Source organism: Pseudopodoces humilis, chromosome 10 (assembly GCF_049639895.1).
Source record: "Pseudopodoces humilis isolate 2021_Gansu_Grassland_sample_001 chromosome 10, ASM4963989v1, whole genome shotgun sequence".
In the NCBI taxonomy this organism is placed as follows: Eukaryota; Metazoa; Chordata; class Aves; order Passeriformes; family Paridae; genus Pseudopodoces; species Pseudopodoces humilis.
The window spans coordinates 22,919,582-22,938,714 of NC_142209.1; the positions used below are offsets into that span (position 1 = coordinate 22,919,582).

The following is a 19,133-nucleotide window of genomic DNA, read 5'->3' on the forward strand; positions in this document are numbered from 1 at the left end:
TTAATTTGTCCTTACATAATTTATTTCCTTCTCTAAAATGGAAAGGGGCATTGAAGAATCACACACAAAAAAATACATTTTTAGTTGACCTTCAGCTTTTTCCTCTGGAATGTCCAACTTTGATGATATTAGCATTTCCCACAAATTTTTCTTTTAATCTCAGGTTTTATGAAGTTCACAAATTAAAACAGTTTCATGTCTGTTATTATCATAGGACATGTGTCACATAAAGGCATCAATTTACAGAATAATAAGGTGTTTAACTCTCTAACGAAAAACTTTATTAATCTTAAAACAAAGATACTTTATTAGTGCTTCCCTGGTTAGAGGAGAAGCCTGATGGGTAATGAAAAAGAGAAATAAAATCCTGACCATTTACAATAGCAATTTCCAGTGAGAGCCACTAACCAGCAGAAAACTCTTACGTCTACACAGCTCCATAGCACTCTGCATGCCAGTGAAGCTCCTGAGCTAAGAGAACATGAGGGAAAAGGAAAGAAAGTTGCTCACCACTCCAGGAACCTCCTTGTCCTTTCCTGAGTAATGTTGGTACTCATGTGCCTTCTTTTCTGTCTCCTGATAGTAAATTCTCTGCGTGATCAGATGCAGTGGTTCCATAGTCAGATGCAATGGTTCCCGAACCCTCTTCCAAAGTTTTCCTGATCTCACCAGCTCTGTCATTGAATGTAAGGGTTGGCTTAGCCTAATGAGAACAAAAAAAAGAGGCACCTGGTCTGATAAATAGCTTTCTTTTCCGCTGGAGTGCACAGTGTCTGGCAGAATCCGTTCCTCTTCCATTCATTAGCTGACCCCTATGCATGCGTTTAGTGCATTTCTTTTCTGTATTTTTTTCTGTACTCAGTCATCATGCTCATCTCAGGAGAAGCTGCACCAGCTGCCCTTTCAGCCCACGGCAGATGAACTTCATTTCCTGACAAAGCATTTCAGTACCGAGAGCATCACTGATGAGGAAGGGCGTCATTCTCCAGCCTTGAGGCCTCGATCTCGCAGTCTCAGGTGAGCTTTGGATCACTTCCTGAATTTTTAAGATGTTGGACACGTTTGGTGCATTTCTATATGTGCTTTCAGATCTAAGAATATTCATTTGTAGTTGTTTGTTATATGTTTTTGAAACTATTTTAATCAACATTGAGGTAACCTCATCTGATCACAAAGGGGTTTTTTTCTCACATTTGATGCTGAGCTTTTGGATTGCAAAGTGGTTGGTATACTCTGCTTTTGTATTTTCACAATAACTCTATGAAAACATGATCCACAAGTGTCTCAAACTAAATGCATAGGATGTAGATTTCCTTTAGTGAAGTTTCTTAGAATTTTGCTACAGTATCATAAGGATAACCACTTTTAATAACTTTTCTGGCAGTGTTTTTGAAGGGATGTGAAAACCAGAGTAGATAAAGTCAAAACCTTAAATGGAATTGCAACCCAGTGCAATTTTGTCATAGTGCTGAAAACGTTTCTGCTGCATTAATAGTTCAATAATTTTACTGCTGCTTCAGAGAACTGGTTGTTCAAAGATAACTATCCAGGGTTATTTCCTTGTGTAGTTGATTTTTCCATACCTAAAACCGGAAACAACTAGAATTTCATCTTTCACAGAATTACAGAATGGCTGAGGTTGGAAAGAATCTCTGTAGGTCATCCTGTGCAAAGCCCTACTCAAGCAGGCTGCCCAGGATCATGTCCATATGGCTTTTGAATATCTCCAAGGACAGAGATTCCACAAACTCTGGGCAGTCTTTCTTGCAGATCTCTAAGAGTTATATGGAATAAATCCACAAACATTTTGTATCATGGCAAAAGCTTCAAGTTTTGCTATGCCTTTAGTGCTGGACCAAGTGAATGAAAGTTTAGGGAAAGTCTGTACGCACACGTTGTGATAGAAAAGGGTTTTTACAAGCAGGGTTGAAGGAGGTGAAGTCTTCATTCATCTGAGGATGAAGACCTCTGAGGATGTCAGAAGTGGATATCACCTTTAAATTAATGGACAATATTCAAAAACTTTGCCAGCTGGAACTGTTGAATCAGTGTACCCAGTCAGGACTTGGATGGGAATTTGTAAAAGGAGGAAGTGGAACAGGCCAGGACAATAACAAAACCCATGGTGAATATCATGTCATGGCAGAACTGACCTTTCACAATTATTTGTAATTATTTTTATGTTCTGAATTTGAGTGCAGGCTGCATGGTAATTGCATATGGACCTGCTAAGTGTAGTTACACAGTAATCTACAGCAGCAGGTGAGTGCTGTGGGTAGTGGCACCCTTAGCCAGGCACCTCCTCAGTGCCGAGTAGTGAAACACTGATTATAAATCTTGTACTAAGTGCCTTTGAACAATAGTCCTACTTGAGTCCTTGTGCTGCCCTTCTTAACACTGACCCCTGCAGAGTAGAGTAACTGCAGTGGTACTACTTCTCTAGAGGTGAGGCAGCTCCTGTAGACAGCACATGCTAAAGTAATGATTGTCCTTTAACACAGGTGTAATCCTGTTGTAGAAGACACTTTCGCTAATGCGAGAATGATACACACGACCACGTGAAGAGCCCAATTTTATTTTCTTCCTTGTTAATGTGGGTTATCAGGTTGCAGAGAATTTTGCCTCTGTGAGCCAATTTGAAGCAGACCGATCATGGAGTAGGTTTATAATTCGTGGTGCGATGAGATTAATTCTGTGTGTCGTATAACTGATTAATCCTCTTCCTCTCTTGAGTACCTTTCCTGGCTCTCTCACTGGATTTTAGTGCGGTAATGTCCAGCCTTATTGGTATTCCAAAACTTAGAATGAAATAATTTAATTTTTCAACTCACTATGCCTCATTTGTTTTTCATTTTGCTTATTGCCAGTACTGTGGTGCTGTGTGACTCTAAAGCACCCTTGCCACTACCAGACATTTGTGCTGGCCCTTGCACCTCCAAGGAAAATGGATAGGTCAATCCAACCAACTGGAGCAATATTTGCAGGAGCAGAAACCCTCTTTGACAGAGGGCAGCCTGTACTTGTATACAAACAAGTATTGAAATACATGAAGACCAGACTGTTCACTGCACAAAGCTTGCTTATTTATTTGCCCAGACTTTAGAGTTACCTCACTTGGTGAGAAGTTTTTACTTACTTAGAAATAAAAGCTGAGAACAGCTTTTGTTTTTCAACATTAAATGAAATTAAGCAGTAATTTCCTAAAAATATATTTTTTCCTTCAGTGGAACTGTTTGATCAGCTTTAATGAAAAGCAAATGAACAAAACACATCAGACATTTCCCTTAATGGGCAGCCATGGTTTTGTAATTTAAAAGATTGTACCATTGTTAATGTGTATTCATTTTTCATCCTATATGACTGCAGCCTTACATTTCTTTTTGAGAGAGGAACTGGCATTTTGAGATGTCGCTGTCAAGTGCTGGGACTGTTCTTTGTAACCCAAAACTTTTTTAGAAGCGGCAGATGATCCTTTTATGCTCCTAGGTATAGAATATTGCCTAGATGTAACTTTTAGAAAAGTATACTTACTTCTTTGGCTAGAATTGTACCATTTTCTTGTACCTAGCTGCACATGTTCTCTTCCTGCAGAGCACTCTTAATATCAAACTGGATGGTAAAACTAACAAAGTGTGCAGTCAGGGAGGGTGCACTGACAGGTTGGTAGCACCTCTGCTTTGCTTGAGGTGTTCTGCCAGTGTGCCTTGAAGATTCTCATCTTTTATTTCATCATGCCTTATTTGAAATGCCTGGAATTTCTGCCCTGAAGAAATGGCACTGGTTCTTTCCCAGCTGCTTTTCTGTGCAGGGAGAAGGAGGGAACACAAGACCAGCACTGGAATGCAAAGGTGTGACATCCTCGTAAAGCTGCTTGCAAAATCCAGGAGCCTGTTCTCTCATCTGTCTCAAAAAGGTCCAGTACTCATGTGCTCAGTAAAAGAACTTTTTTCCATGTGATCCACCTGTTTTGGTGCTTTTAGTGTGTCTGCAGTAGAAGAAAATATTTCTTTATTACCTGCAGAAGTAGTTCCTAAATACCATCTCTCAACTGTTCTCTATCTCTTTTTGTTTTATATTTTTAATTTTTATTTTTAAATAATGCAATCTTCAAATCCTTCAAGTTATTGACCAACACAGCGATCCACAGGTTACATTTGTTTTGTTTTGTTTAAATCAATTCTGGGCTTTACCTGAACAAGATCTCTTCTCCCTGGAGTAAAATGCATGAAAAGTTGTGAATACTTGCACTAAACTTGGCATCATTACTCTTTTTAAGTTACAGAGATGCTGCCTTCCATCTTTTCCCAGTTCTCTTTACTTGTCATCTTTAGCAGTTGCTCACATGTGGGAATGAGTGGAGAATGTCAGAGATAAAAGCAGAGTTAACTAATAATGACTTTTTCAGGAGCTACCTTTGTGCAGTCACTCAGCCCACCAATCTGCTCATTTCTCTTGATCTCTTTTTGTATTTCAGGGTAATGTTGTCTAGGTAAAAAGGGATGAAGATTGTTGCAGTGAATTTTTATATAGTTGAAGTAGATGAGCTCATCCTTCTTCATCTCTTAGCTGGGTAGTGCTTTTTAAATGCAATCCCCCAACCTGACTTCAAGCACACTGGATCTGGTCAGTAAAAATATACAGACAAAACTCCTGGAAAATACCAAAAAAGACTCCTGATGATAAATTGCCCAAGAAGGAACAGGTGTTGTGAAAACCAGTGGCCTGCATTGTCCATTTTTATCTTTCATCCTTCAGGTTGTGGGGCTCTCTCATCTCAGTGCACTTCATTGGCAGCTTTAACCCTTGAGTAATCGTGGTGGGTTCATTCCTTCACGCTGCTCTCAGACAGTGCCATCCACCCCAGGCTGTGGAGTGGGGATTCACATCCCCATGGATTTGGGGAAGGATAATAGTTTTATATTCTCCAGCACAAGGCAACTGTCCTTCATGAAAGCACATTCTAACTGCATTACAGATAATGTTGGTCTCTTTCTTTCCTCTCTCAAGAAAGCGTGTCTTGTGAACTTGACTTGAAAAGGTTCTTCAAAGTGATTTGTTTTAAATTTATTAACTTTTGGGTTCGCTCACCATTTTCATGGTTTTCTGTTACGAAGAAAACTGGGTCTTGTTTGTCCTTGGCACTGCTCATTACTCCAACTTTCTGCTTTCATTCTAAAACAGTCTCAGTCTGTGCTGGCATGCATAAAACCCCTCAAATACTGGAAAGAAGAAGTTGCAGCCCCTGCTGCTGGGGGAGTTTTCTTACTTCTATATTATTGTAATTTCAATACCTCATTACATTTTCATTGCCTCTAAGATTAAAATATTTATTTCTTGGGAGAAGAGGAAGGAAGGCTCACCTTCAGCAGAAGGCTTATCTTAGTGCCCACTTTATCTGACTTCAGCTCTCTTGTTTTCAGATTCCTTATTTTGTCTGGAAATGACAGAAAATGAAACCCTATAGTTTTAAGTTTCCTATGAGTACTGATTTTGGTCTTGTCCTGTAAATACAACTTAATTAAACCTTTATATACAAGGTGAAAGCAGAAGGAAGCACAGTGCTTTTAGCTTTTTTGGTTTTTCCTAATAAACACAGCTATCACAGTGAAGGAGGGATAATGTATTTATAAACATCTTGGTTTTATTTAGTCACACTTAAACTAGATTTTGTAAGATTTAAGTTCCTGCGTAAATGTTGCTCCTCGAAATAGCTGTCTATAAACTATTTTCACTTTCAAGCATCAGATAAGAACACATGAGTTTTGACAGATTGAAGACAACAGAAATCTTTGTGGGAGATGGATATCCCTGAAAATTCACCACCACATCGTCTCGTAAAGTGGAGGGAGTGTGAAGAAGGGGGAAAAGAGAGAGTAGTTCTTCATTTTGCTGTCAAGCTTAAGGGGACGAATATTACTCTTCTAATGTCTGCTCTGCTGAAATGAAAAACTCACTGACAATAACAATTTCTTTGACCTACCTATCTGCACCAAGAAAAGGGAAGGAGCCTGCCTTTTCTCTTAAAATGTTATGCACGTGCACACCATGTGTCCTCTGTTTTGCAGAAAATAATCTGTTCCTTTGTGAGGCTTGAAATGTTAGACCAGTTTAGTTCAGTCTGTGAAATTTTTAGTGCTGGATAGATGTGTGAAGCTTTTGCATTTGAAAAGATGTCATGCCAGTAAAATGTATTAAACTCCTTTTATCTTTTTTCTAAATTTCCTTATGTTCTCCCTTGGTGGCATTCAGTTATCTGCCCAGTCCTTGTTCCTTTTTCACCTGGTTCTGTCCCAGAGGTGCTGTAAGGTACCCAGCAGTGCTTGGCAGGCAGCCTTTGGCTAGTTAATCAGGTATCCAGCTAATTAGTTCCTTAGTTTCCCAAGCTGAGGATCAACATTAAAAATTATGGTGCAGTATACTGAGTTGCAGTCTTGCTATAGTCAGGTAGATATTTAATTTGACCTGGTATATTGAGAACATTTTTTTTTGGATGACAGTGTGCCCCTTGATCTGAGGTTTTATCCAGAGATATGAGGTTTTACCAGGTTGGGTACTCCGTTGTTTTAGTTGGTAAAAAGTGGCATTGATGAGCTGCCAAAGGTGAGAGGCAAACCTGCAAATGCCCAGGGAAGCTGAGGGATTTTATATGTTCACTTTCTTGCCAATTGGTGTTTTGTGAAACAGAAACTGTTTTGTGAAAAATGAAAGCAAACAGTAAATTCTCCTATTGTGGTTGTCCCTAAGGAAATGCTACATCTGCTGGCAGGACAGCTCAAGTAGCCTGATTTCTGCATAGCTCTTAATTTCCTGCATCCATATGAATAAAGTGCCTTGAAAGCAAAAGGCAAAATCCCTCATTTTTTATTGTAGCCCTAAGACAGCAAATACTTAAGCATGTGCAAATTTTAATGTTAAAATGAAATGTGTGTGTGCCTCAGTATTTCTGTGTAAGTATCAAAGGACTAATATATACTTGTAATTTATACCTCACTTAGATCACACAGAGAAAAATTACATCAGAGAAAAATAAATTCTTCAATAACTGTGTTCACCAAGTCCCTCAGCTTCATATGAAGTAAACAAGTGTTGTGTTTGTGTCAGGTGGTCTTAGAGAAAAAAGGATAAGGATAGCAGGATGAATGTGCAGGGGCGTTTGCTTATAACTCTGCAATTCAAATGTTTTTACCTGTATGCTTAATTATGTCATACATTACATATGAATATAAATGTAAGTTTCTTTTTAAAGGAATTTTTCCTTGATTAAAAATAGCTATCTACCAAGCTAAGGGAAGTTGATGAAAATGTCTTTTTACTTGCTATTCATAACATCCAAATCAGTTTTCTTCTTCTTCAGCATAAGGGTTCAGTGACAGATTTAATCTGAAGTGCATTTTCTCAAGCTAAAGGATAAACAGTAATAAAAACAAGATATGATGTAATTCATGGAATTTCAGTACAAGGCATGAAAAGAGTTTGGTACAGCTACAGTCTGTGAGCCAATGAGTTAAATTTTCTTTGAATTGTTAATATATGTTGCCAAAAGAATGTTTTTGCTCTGAATGGGTTAGCAGCAAGGTAGTAGCTGTAATGCATTCCAAGTTTAAAATGCATTTATTCCATTTAGAGAGATCCATTTCATCCTTCACTAGAACGTTTGAAATGTTTGAACGCATTCAAGATAAATCCGTATCTTGTGACATAGAGTATTTTTAGCAGTATTTAGTACTTTTAAAAACATAACGACAATGATCACGCAAGATGCCAAATAATTGAAGCCCCTGCTTGTCTTGAATGTTGAAACAAGGTAGCTGGAGAAGCAGCTGGAGCTGCTGCAGGCGATCTGTAGCTGGGGATTATCTGCATTACCTCATCCGACCGTCCTCGGTGGCAGAGTGAGTCAGAGCCCTGCATACCATCAGATGTGATGAAACGAGATGCAACCCTTCTTTAAAAAAAAAACCCACCCAAACAGTAGTATAAATGCAGCTTGTCAAGATTTAGTGTCCTGGTTTTTTGGAGTGCCTTAAAGTTTCTTGCTAACCTATGCATAGATGCATACGGATCCATGGTGTAATGTGCATCAAGGGAGTGCAGCTTTCATAAAAGTACTCTGTTGCCTGTGGGATTTATTTTATATGTAAGATTTAGCTGAATAACAGTGCTCATGCAGTATCCTTCAGACAAAGGAAAACAAATCATCTCAACTTCCTTACTTCTATTGCTCTGCTCCCTTCTGGTGCTGGAGACTCCAGAGCTCACTGGGATTTCTTTTGGAGCAGGACTGCTCCAGCTGCCATGGAGGGCAGTCACAGATAGAGGGGAATAGCAAATGTATCTGCAATAAATGCACTGGGCTTTTACAAACTTCTGTGTTAGGGTTTGCATTCACTGGAAATGAAATAGGGGAGATTCTGCCAGAGCCTGTGTGGGGACAGGGACATCATCAGTTGTTGCTTGCCAGGATCTTCTCTGAAGTTCAGCATCTGCACATTACTGAACTCAAAGCTTTGGAAGGGCTACAGTCAATGTGACAGCATAATGGTCAGCACTGGTTTTGAAGGGTTTTGGTGTGATACCTGTAAATGATAACATGATTTCTTTTCTCCTCTAGCCCTGGTCGCTCTCCAGTTTCCTTTGACAGTGAAATAATCATGATGAATCATGTGTACAAAGAAAGGTTTCCAAAGGTAAAGAATCACTTTTTGAATAATGCATTCAATGAACTTGTGCCCAAGCTCAGAATTAGTTTGTAGTACTGGTTGGAGAAGGAGCCCAGCTCTTACATCCCATTTCCAAGCAGTGCAGTTTGCTGAGAGTTTGAAGCTGAGTCTTCATCTTCATATGTTAATTCTGCAGTAGAAGAAATAGATTTAGTATACATAGAGATTAGGATGGAAAAAGCTGAATTTTTTTTATATGTATTTAATATTTGCTAAATTTCTGATGTCTTCTATTGGCATGAGAAATTCTCACGAGAGTGAAAAGAAGTCATGCCTTGGTTTTTCAAACAGCTGAATATTGAAACCTGTGGAAGCACTTTAAAAGTTAAAATCTGATTGAAATGAGTGTAGAAGATTGTGTATCCCACAGCTGTCGATATGGCCATTCCTTCCTGTTCCAGCACCAGCAAAAATAGATGTTTCTCTGGAGACAGGATATCAGGGCTTATAGTGATAGAAATGCCGTGTGTTTATTGCCTGGGGCAATGATTTTCAGCTTCCACAGTCTTGTCTAAAAGTTCTGAAAACTTGGTCACAACTTACATCCTTACTTTGGGGACCCAGGGAGGAATACAGCCTCAGGACCAAGATATTTTTATGGTCATTTACATTTTCAGAAAGCATGTTTTGATTAATTTTTGTTGTTTGCTCATGTGAACGTAACTTTTGCCTCTGATGTGCTGTCCTTGTTCTCAGAAAATGCTGCTGTATTTTGGAATATTTTTTAAGCCTCGTGCAATTTGATATTGCAAATATTACTTTGGCACCCTACTTGTTTATGCTTTAAGGTCTGTGTTAGTAAAATTCAGGAGTAATTTCTCTTTATTCTGCACTTTTAGGCCACGGCACAGATGGAAGAGCGGCTGGCTGAGTTTATTGCCTCGAATGCTCCAGAGAACGTGCTGCAATTAGCGGATGGGGTCCTGAGTTTCATTCATCATCAAGTTATTGAACTGGCCAGAGATTGCCTAGATAAATCACGTGAAGGTCTTATTACTTCTCGGTACTTTTATGAGCTGCAGGAAAACTTAGAGAAACTTCTCCAGGATGTAAGTGCCCTCTGGAAAGTAGAATATATTATTTTGATTGAAACTTTAACCAATAAGCCAGAGCTTTGATTTTAGGAGAGACATTGTGGATTCCAGGGGAGGGGCAGCAGGTGGGGGGTGTCAGGAGATCTGAGATGTTCCAGTCTCCTCTTGATCTACTGTGGGTGGATTTGAGTAAATCATTTCACCTGTGAACTTTGTTTGTTTAGATTAAATGTAAATATGAGTACGTCAAAGGCAGTCTTTACCATTTATGAAAATTTGGTTTATTCAGGTGAACAAAATGACTGAAATACTTTCTCATGAACTTCAGCACTCTGAAAGATTTATTAATTACAGTAGTGCCTTCAAGAAGTGAAAACACCATAGTTATTAGTGTTGCTGTAAATTTTTTACAAAAGATTTTCTTGAGCTGAACTTAATCCGGTTGTGGGTTTTTAGTACTTGGATGTGTTTTATGGCATTCAAAGCATATGAAAATACACAAGGGGGCGTTATTTTAATGCATTCCCAGTATGCTTCAGCCACTCATTAAAAATTGTTCTTTCCCTTTAAAATGAGAACAATATTAAATTTCAAACATCTCTTAGAATTTGTGCTATAACTGTTGTGAAGAGTCAGTGCTATTGCCAGTGGCTGGGTCCAGACCTCTGTTTAGGAATATCTTCCTAATCCTCTGCTTTAATGATACAGCAAGCTGAAAAAACAGGTTTTATAAAGATTGCATTCTCAGATAGCAAATATTACAGCGACACCTGGGAACAGGACGTCTGAAATACTTTGTTTTCTGTTATGATTTTAATTTTATTCTATCTTTATTGATCAGTTTGCCAACCCACTGGCATGAATTGCAGTAACTTGTGTCCCTCTGCCACTCTTTTCAGATATTAGAAAAAGGCAGATGAGTAGAAATACTATATTAATATACAATTATTGTGTTAAAAAGTTTTGTGAAAGCTGCAAGAACTTCCCTTGTATCAGCTAAATTTCTTGGGTACCCTATTTATATAAGTGTAGCTGTAATTTTTCTGGTATTTGTTATGTTTGAGAGAAAAATGAGTCATGTTTGGACCTGTGGTGTTCTGCTTGGATGGGGAATATAATTTTGACAGACCAAGAGAGGTAGGGAGTATCTTTGGAGGGGACTATATGATTGTCCTCATATAGGATATCAGTAACCACTTGTGGATCCCCCTTGTATCTCCAGAGTCTGGAAGCAGAGTGTTTGCACATGTCAGCTGTGAAATAAGGGATCAGGCCTCTCTGGGTGATGGTTTGGAGGTTGTAAAGGTTTCATTAAAAGTGACTTTGTATGCTCAGCAAAATCCCTTACGTTTCAGGGGCACAGGGGGACTACACTGTGTTTTACTGCTTCTGGTAGCAGATCCTTGGAGCCTGAAATTCTCCCTCTCCCTGACTTTCCTCTTCTGTGTGTGGACAGTGATTTCTTACACCATAAGAAGCTGAGAGAGCCATAAATTAGGGCTGGCTGCTTCCAGTCTGCATTTTCAGCCCTGTCTTCTGGCCTGAAGAGGTTAATCAGGGTCTTGGAGGAGGTGTGGGCCAAATAAATCAGCTTTTTCCTTTTCTCCCCTTTAACTTAGAACAAATCCTCAAAATATACTTCTTAAATGTCCCTTCCCCCTTGATCCTGCAGGCATTATCCTGCTGCTCTGAAATACTGGGAAAGGCGTCATTGAGCTGTGGTTAGAGGAGATACACTGGTCATCTCTGAGCATGTTCAGGAATTGACATTTGGGGCTTTCTTTGCCCTCTCCCTCCTTAGCATCTTCTGCAGAGAGGGGGCGAGAGAAGGGTCAGCTCTTCAGTTTGATTGATTTACTCTGGGAAGTAAGGTGGGCTAGAGGTGATTAAAAGGAAAGTTTAGAGAGGCAAGGGAGGCAAGACAGGCTGGGAAGGAAGAGAACAGACATTAAAGATATCGGAGGAAAGCCAAAGGCTTCATTCCACATCTTTCTCATTTGTTTTTTTTCCTATTGCTTTTTCTTTTCCCTAGCTTATCTTTTAAATTTTAATATTTAAAAGCTATTTTTTTCCTCTGCTTGCCTAATCTATGCTTTGCCCTTCAGACTGCATTCTGCAAGGAAATAATTGGGACATTTTTCGTCAAAATATATAGAAATTGGGAAACTATTTCTTTTGGAGGACTCACCTGAAACACAGGACATTTTAGAGTCAAGTTTAAGCTATTCCAAATTTGATGGCAGGATCTTAACCTTTGCTTAGGTTACAAAGTATCAAAAAAATAGATACATAAATAATACCAATTAGAAAGTAATTCAAAGAGCTGTTCAACTTGGGAGTTATATGGTCTGTGCAGTAGGTTATGGAGTTTTATGGCATATTTTTATAACATACTGAAAGATTGCAAAGATGCTTTCTTGGTGAATAATGAGGCCAGTAAGTGGCAGAAATATTCACAGATTTTCTTACAGTTTTACTGTGAAAGAATGGATTCTCTCTCTTAAAAATTCTTTTTAAAGTGTCAATTCTGATACCTGGTAACAAACTAAACTTGCACAGCATTTCAAACCATAAAAAGGAAACTTGATTTAATATACTGTAGTTTGAGTAAAAATGTAAAGCAGACTGTTTGGGTATGCAAATAATGAGCTGTTTAAATGCACCAAACCAGAAAGCTTTTGGAAGATTTTTAGATCCCAGCTTTTGTAATAACATGCCAACAAATCTCATTAGCTATGGCAAATGAGATCTTTTCCCTTGTTTGAAGCATGAAATACTGTTTTTTAGCCAGGAGAACTTACCGCATCGTTGAAATAATCATGAAGGAAAAATGAATTTAAGAGATTTTCTTCATCTTGGAAAACATGAACTTGAATGCTACACTTCGCATGCAAGTAGAAATACAAAAAAATAAGATAAAGCACTGATATAAAAAAGAATGTGTGACATTCAGTTCTTTACCTGTTACCATGGGTTAGAATCTCAGGTTACTGATGAACAAAAGGTTATAGTCATTACTTGGCTGAATCAGTAAGGCAGAAGTAGCCACCAGAAGTCTGATGACTGTTGCCTAGGTGTAGCCAGTTGGGCAGGAAGGTGAAGGATTACAGGTGTTTCTGTGTGTGGAACAAAAGGAGCAGGGGAGGCAGTGAGTATTCTCCAGCAGTGACTGGTGCTGCATATTGGCAAATGGATATTCTGATTGGGGTTGCTTTCTTAGTAAGAGCCTGAGTGTAAATTTATCAGTCCTTGGCTTTGCAGGTCTATTGTTTTGGTTTCCATCAGTCTGTTAGCTCAATTACAGCGTTGTGACTTGCATATCCCAGTTATTGGTCCTGCTGAACCCCAGGGGAGGACAGTGATTTTAATTTCATGCCCCAGCAGCCACAGTTAGTGACGGATGGGTCTTTCAGATGAGGGAATCGGTTTGTAAATTACCTCCTGTACACGTGTCACCGGCATCGTGTGCAGGAATGGCATCAGCCTCTGCCCAAACCCCTCCTTGGGAGGGAGGGAGGGAGGGAGGGAGGGAGGGGAGCCCTGGGATGGCACCAGCAGCCTGGGGGCCAGCGCGGGGTCCTGGGGACGCGCTGCTGAGCTGGCACAGCTGGCACCTGGCTCAGGCAGTGCCCAGCTGCACAAACCTCCTGTCCCGGCTCCGTGGGACACTCTGGAAACAAGAAGTCTGTAGGGATGTCCAGGCTGTCCTGTGTGAGGAGGGAAGAAGAGGAAGCAGTTTCACTGAGGACCTTGGAAGAGCAGCGCTGTGCAGAGATGATGGCTGAGTGGCTGTTACAAGTTGTGTTTGGTTTTTGTAAATGCTTTTTTTCTTTTTCCTTTTGCTTTTCTGTATCATTTGGCAGTCATGGTCTAGCTTTTCATTTTCAAAACAGACACCTGATTAAACTAGCTGCATTTTTAAATTAATTTGCCTGAATTGTCATAAATGAGAAAAGGAGAAAACAAAAGGACTTGATTTAAAAGACTAAGTTCTCTTTAACAGTATAAATGGATGCAAAATGATGAATATATTACATTTTTTGCATAATATAACCTATGTAGGGGGGAGGAAACTACTTTCCAATTGCATGGCTCAAATTAAAAATAATACAAAGTTGTTGATGCTTTATCTATTCATTTCAGTGCAGCTAACCCTTGGTGATCTGGAATGGGTTTTAAAATATGAAAGCATTTATTTCTTTGTAAAATTCATATTGTAACTTATAAGTTTGCATAATGCATTAGAGGATACAAAGTGAGTATCATTTTCATTGTGATTGTTTTCTATTTTATAATCTAAAAAAATCTTTTAATAAGGAAAAGAAATTGCAACTTACTTCAATATTTCCAAAATAATCTTATTTTTAAGACCCTATAGCCAGGAAAGACCTCTGATGTTGTTTTTAGATAATGAACTAGCAGATACATCATTCTCTTCAAGGTTAAAATTCTAGCCTATGCTAATCAGTGCAGAAGGAGACAGTGAACATTTCTATTCTGACTGGTGTCAAAATGAGAAATAATGAACCTTTTTAATATTTTTTGCTAGGCAGCAAAGTACCAGAGATATGTTACTTAAAATGCTGCTTGTATATTTCTAGTTCTGAATTTCTGCTCCCTGTGTTTGTATTGCTCTTATTAGGTGGTCACCAGGGTGACTTGACTTCTCTGAAATATAAAGACATATAAATATGTTGTTTTGTTAGGTGATTCTAATGGACAATGCTAAATGAACCTTTTAGTTTATTGCTGCTTGCACTGTTGTTGATAAAGTATCGCTCTTATAAGTAACTGGCTCATTGCCAGCAAAAGCTCATTCATTAAGTTCTGGACTCTATATTGGTGTCTGTGTTAAAGCACAAATTTTAGACCTTGGGAAAAAATAGCTGTGCTTTGTTTCAGAGTTCTCCATGCATTTGGAACCTTTTTCTTATCAGTCTGCAATGAAATACTATTGTATTTCTGCTCCAGGACTCATCATGTAGCCATTGTGTGCTTCATCAAAAGAAGGGTAATTTCTGAGGGGTTTTTTGTGTTGCTCTTTTTTAAAAAATTATTATTGTTTTGGTATGTTTGCTGTTGTAAAAATACATCCCATCACACAAATACACACATAAATCTTGAAACTAAGACTTGAATTTCTACTGAAATCTGGTGAAGTAACAGACAGGACTAAATCCTCTGAATTAAGTTTTTATATGGTCTTTTCTTTGCTTATCTGCTTGGTCCTACATAACATGCAATGCAATGCTGGAGTTATTCAACAGGATTGATGAAACTGAAAAAAGAGAAACTGAGATTGAGTTTTTCTTGGTGATGAGAAATTCTAGTTCAAATTCTAGCTGAAAGTGAAGCTCAGAAATGTGTCTGTTAGTGATTGCCTAGACATCAGTGTTGTGTGGAAGGTAAAATTGAAAAAAATCAGTACTTCTCTTTGCATTTTAAAAAATAAACTAAGCCCACATTGTTTCTATTATAATTCATAGGTGACATAATGTGCATAGAGCCTTTGAAATATCTCTGGCATGCTAATGGGAGTCAGTTGTGATGGAAAAGCCATGTGTACCTTGGCATCCCTGAGCGAGCTGAGCTCAGCCTGCCCTGACTCAGCCGTGCTTTTGCTGCTGAATTGGTTCCTGAGCTGATGACAGCATTCAGCATCTGACATACAGAAACTGAGAGTTCAGTGCTGGGACCATGATGTGCTGTTCTGCTCTCCACAGGCCCACGAGAGATCCGAGAGCTCCGAGGTTGCCTTCGTTACCCAGCTTGTGAAGAAGCTGATGATTATCATTGCCCGGCCAGCTCGGCTGCTCGAGTGCCTGGTGAGTGCAGGCCTGGGAGGGGCTGTGCAGGATCTAAAGAGTGCTGTGCACTTGAGGAGATAAGGGACACAAAGCCTTCAAAAGAGACCTTTAAATGCTCATTAAAACATTGATGAAAAATAAATTGATATTTCAAAAAAAAACAAACTACAAAGTGGCTTCTCCATTAATATAGAAGTAGTTCTCCAATGGATTGTCAGCTGCATCAGCAGCTAAATTATATTTTAGTATGAAGTTTATGGCTGAGGGGCCAGATGTAACTATCAACATGATTTCATGTTACTTGATGCCACTGGATGTTCTTCATGTTGTTATAGATACTGCAAAGAGCCTGTAAATGTCTGTTAGGGGTGTGCCCAGTGTCCAGAACGCCATGCTAAGGAAGAGCTGTCACTAAGGAAGATGTTCACTACCATGACAGAAATGGTGTTGGGGCTCTGGGACTCAAACCCTTCCTGTAGCCCCAGCAATTGGTGAAACCTGGTGTCAGGTTTTCCAGCTGTGGGCACAGAGTGGGATGCACCCGTGTGAGATCCAAGGAGATTTGGGAGCCTGGGTTTGAAATCCTATTTGGTGCTATTGGATTACAAGCAAAAGCAAGTCTTACTCCTTTCTTAACAACTTAATTTGGCTAATAATAATAATAATATTAATAATAATAATAATATGCATTTCTTTTTAACTTAATGCTAGAAAATTGTGAAAATTGTTTAGATAATTCCAATGAAATAGGCCACTGTGTCCCGAAGTTCTGCAACTACAAAGGTATTTTCTTGCTATGGTGGAGAAGCAGCTTGAACACCTGTATTCTCACTGCCATGCCATAGCAAAAGGGTTAATTTAAACCTTCAATATATATAGAAAGAGGTGTACACAATTGAAAGGGTTCAGTTCAGTGACCGTATTTCAAAAGGATGTTGAAAAATTAATGAGAATGTAGGGAAGTTACCAAAAATTGGGAGGTGTCACAAACCTACAGTGGAAACAGGCAATGGCAGGATGAAATTGCTTGGTGTGTTGGAGCACAATCATGGTGGTTCTTTCTGGACATAAAAGTGAGAGAGATGCTACAGGTGTTTGAGACATCAGAGAAGTTGGCAGGTTTAGGAATCTGTGGCTGGCTATAGAAGCACAGTTAAACATGTTCTGGGTTATGTTGTGGCCAGTATGTCCATGGATAACTTTTAGCCCTGGAATCACTGGGAGATGAATAAGTTTTGTGGAGCTTTCTTTCTTTGACAAAGCAGACAAGAGTGGTTCAGTCTTATCAATGGTACCAGTTTTGTAAAGACCTGCAGAAGTTCTGAGACCCAGTAGACTTTGGAGGGTTCCTTATTCCTCCTCCACAGCTGTCAGATGGATCACTTTGCTGGGAATCCTGCAGTGCAAGGAAGGCCACTGTCAGTGAAGAAGTTGGCTTGCACAACCAGCAGGACAGATACCTTCACTTATTGATTCAAGAAATCTTCACCAGACTGCACTGAAAATCCTGGGCACAACTCCATTCAAACTGGGAATTCCTTGGTTTTCAAACCATATGATTTAGATGAGTTTTTACCTTCCAGCACTTCTTCAAAATCATTTTAGAAGTGAAGACAGTGGAGAAAGGAGATAAATTTAAACTCACTGTGTTTGTATTTGCTGCATTCACCATTGTCATTTTTGCTTGTGTACGCTCATCATCTAGGAAAACTTGGAACCTCAGAAAGCCTTGTGAACCCATGTCTGTACCTGCAAAGAGTTCCAAACTCAAGGCAGCTCTTAGTTGCAAATCAAGAAGTCTCCAGGTTCTTCTGTGTCTTCTCCACCTGATGCCTTGCAAAGTGAGAGTGGGAGCAGGTGGAAGCAGCAAAGTCATTGAGATTTGAGTAATGAATTCCGAAGTGTGTAGTGACAACCTTGACAATGAGGTGGCCAGACTCCAAAGTGTAGAAATAATATCTGGATCTGTGGGTTAGTCTTACCTGGTTTTTTTCAAACTGCATTGTCTTTCTAGCAATTTTTTTCCCAAATATATATTTTAATCTGGTGATGTGAAGAATTAAATACTTAATGTCCCTTTTGTACCATAAAACAAGACATACAATAATGGATAGTCAACTGTTTAAGTAGCTTTTGAGAACTGATACTAATTTTAATTTTTAACATACTTTTTTGTAATTCAACCTTTGGCTTCAACTGTGTGTGAATTTAGAAAAAAATTTTCTACTATTTAATATTAAGGTTAACTTTAGTAACACAGCTCATTCTTCTTTCTTCCTCGTAAATGAACTAAATGTCCATATAGACAGTGCTTGTGATGGTTCTGATTGTTTTAATGCAGTCAAAAGCATTTAGGTATTCTAAAGTTCAGCCATTTGGCTTCTGTCTTTGCATTACCTGTTGGACTATGAAATGTTTATTGGCAGAGACAATCTCTGGGTCTTCAAGAAAATAATGATGTGGTTTGTGCATCTCTGAAACCATCCTTGGGAAAAAGTATTTAATTTTTTTTCAGTTTATTCTTCCATTTCTACCCCTTTAGTAGGGGTCATTCTTCTGTATTCAAATGATTAAACCTACCATAAAGAAGTCAGAACTGGAATTTATATAGTTCCTTAATGTTTTGTATGTTTGGGTTTTTTTGTCACCAAGTTGGTTTTTTTGACTCTTTTACTCACCAATTAATGACTTGCAGTTGTACCTCAAGAATCCTTTCCTTGGCTCCATCATCCCTTTCTCTGCATTCTGGTGACCATCTCTCTGTGGTCTTCTCTGCTCTGGCTCCTGCCCTCTGCCACTTCTGAGACTGTTGATTAATTCTTTTCCAGAGGAGTTGGGAATGAACTTTGTTTCTCATATTGTTGCAGTCTTTGGTGACAGCATCTATCCGAGGAGCATTGCTTGGAGCAGTCATGGAAAAGTGCATCTGTTCTCTGTTCAAGTCTCTTCACATCATTACAAGCTCTAATTTCCTTTTCTTGTTTGCAGTTCTGTGCTCTTTTTCTCTTATGTTGCTGACCACACACCAGTTCTTTACTGATGCCCTCACTGTTATCTCTGCATGCTCAGCTGTTTGCTGAAACTCTTCCCCTTTCACTCTCTCATTTCACTGGAAAATTTTTGAAGAATGTTGGCGAAGCTGCTCATTGCTGGTGAACGATGAGGTTTGTAGGGGGAGAGCTAAAGTTAACTGGTGAACTTGTTTCTAAGCAGAGTGCTGCTGCTGCTCTAAGCTTATCTTTTGTCTCCTACTTTATCTCTTAGTCCAGTGCAAGAGATCACACCTTCTCTAACCTTTTCTGGCCTCAGAGATCACATGCACCAAGACTGAGTTGCTGAAGTGATCCTGTACTGTAGAGTACAACAAATAGGGCAGCAGTACTTCTTATGAAGAAAGCTGTTTGATTTATAATTTTATTAGCAATTGCTGAGGTTAGGACAGTGACAGGATTGGGTGGGTGTATGGCTTGATCAGAAGTGACATCTGACAGCAGGAAAGGCTCATCTTGGGTTAACTCACCGCTCAGATGGAGGTGGCAGAAGGTGGTGCCGCAGTTCTCATCCCAGACCTT

General features: G+C 39.1%; 1 protein-coding gene across 5 annotated transcripts in view; it reads left to right on the forward strand.

Annotated features, from left to right (window-relative positions):
* MAST2 (microtubule associated serine/threonine kinase 2) overlaps positions 1-19,133 on the forward strand; it is a 188,240-nt gene that overhangs the window by 138,109 nt on the left and 30,998 nt on the right. For 4 of the 5 annotated variants that reach the window (XM_088060081.1, XM_014250772.2, XM_014250773.2 and 1 more), the window contains 4 exons: positions 863-1,017; positions 8,612-8,687; positions 9,560-9,769; positions 15,478-15,579. In XM_088060081.1, coding sequence (XP_087916207.1) covers positions 863-1,017; positions 8,612-8,687; positions 9,560-9,769; positions 15,478-15,579 — 543 coding nt within the window. The remainder of the gene's footprint in view (positions 1-862; positions 1,018-8,611; positions 8,688-9,559; positions 9,770-15,477; positions 15,580-19,133) is intronic. The other variant, XM_088060079.1, reaches the window with a different exon arrangement.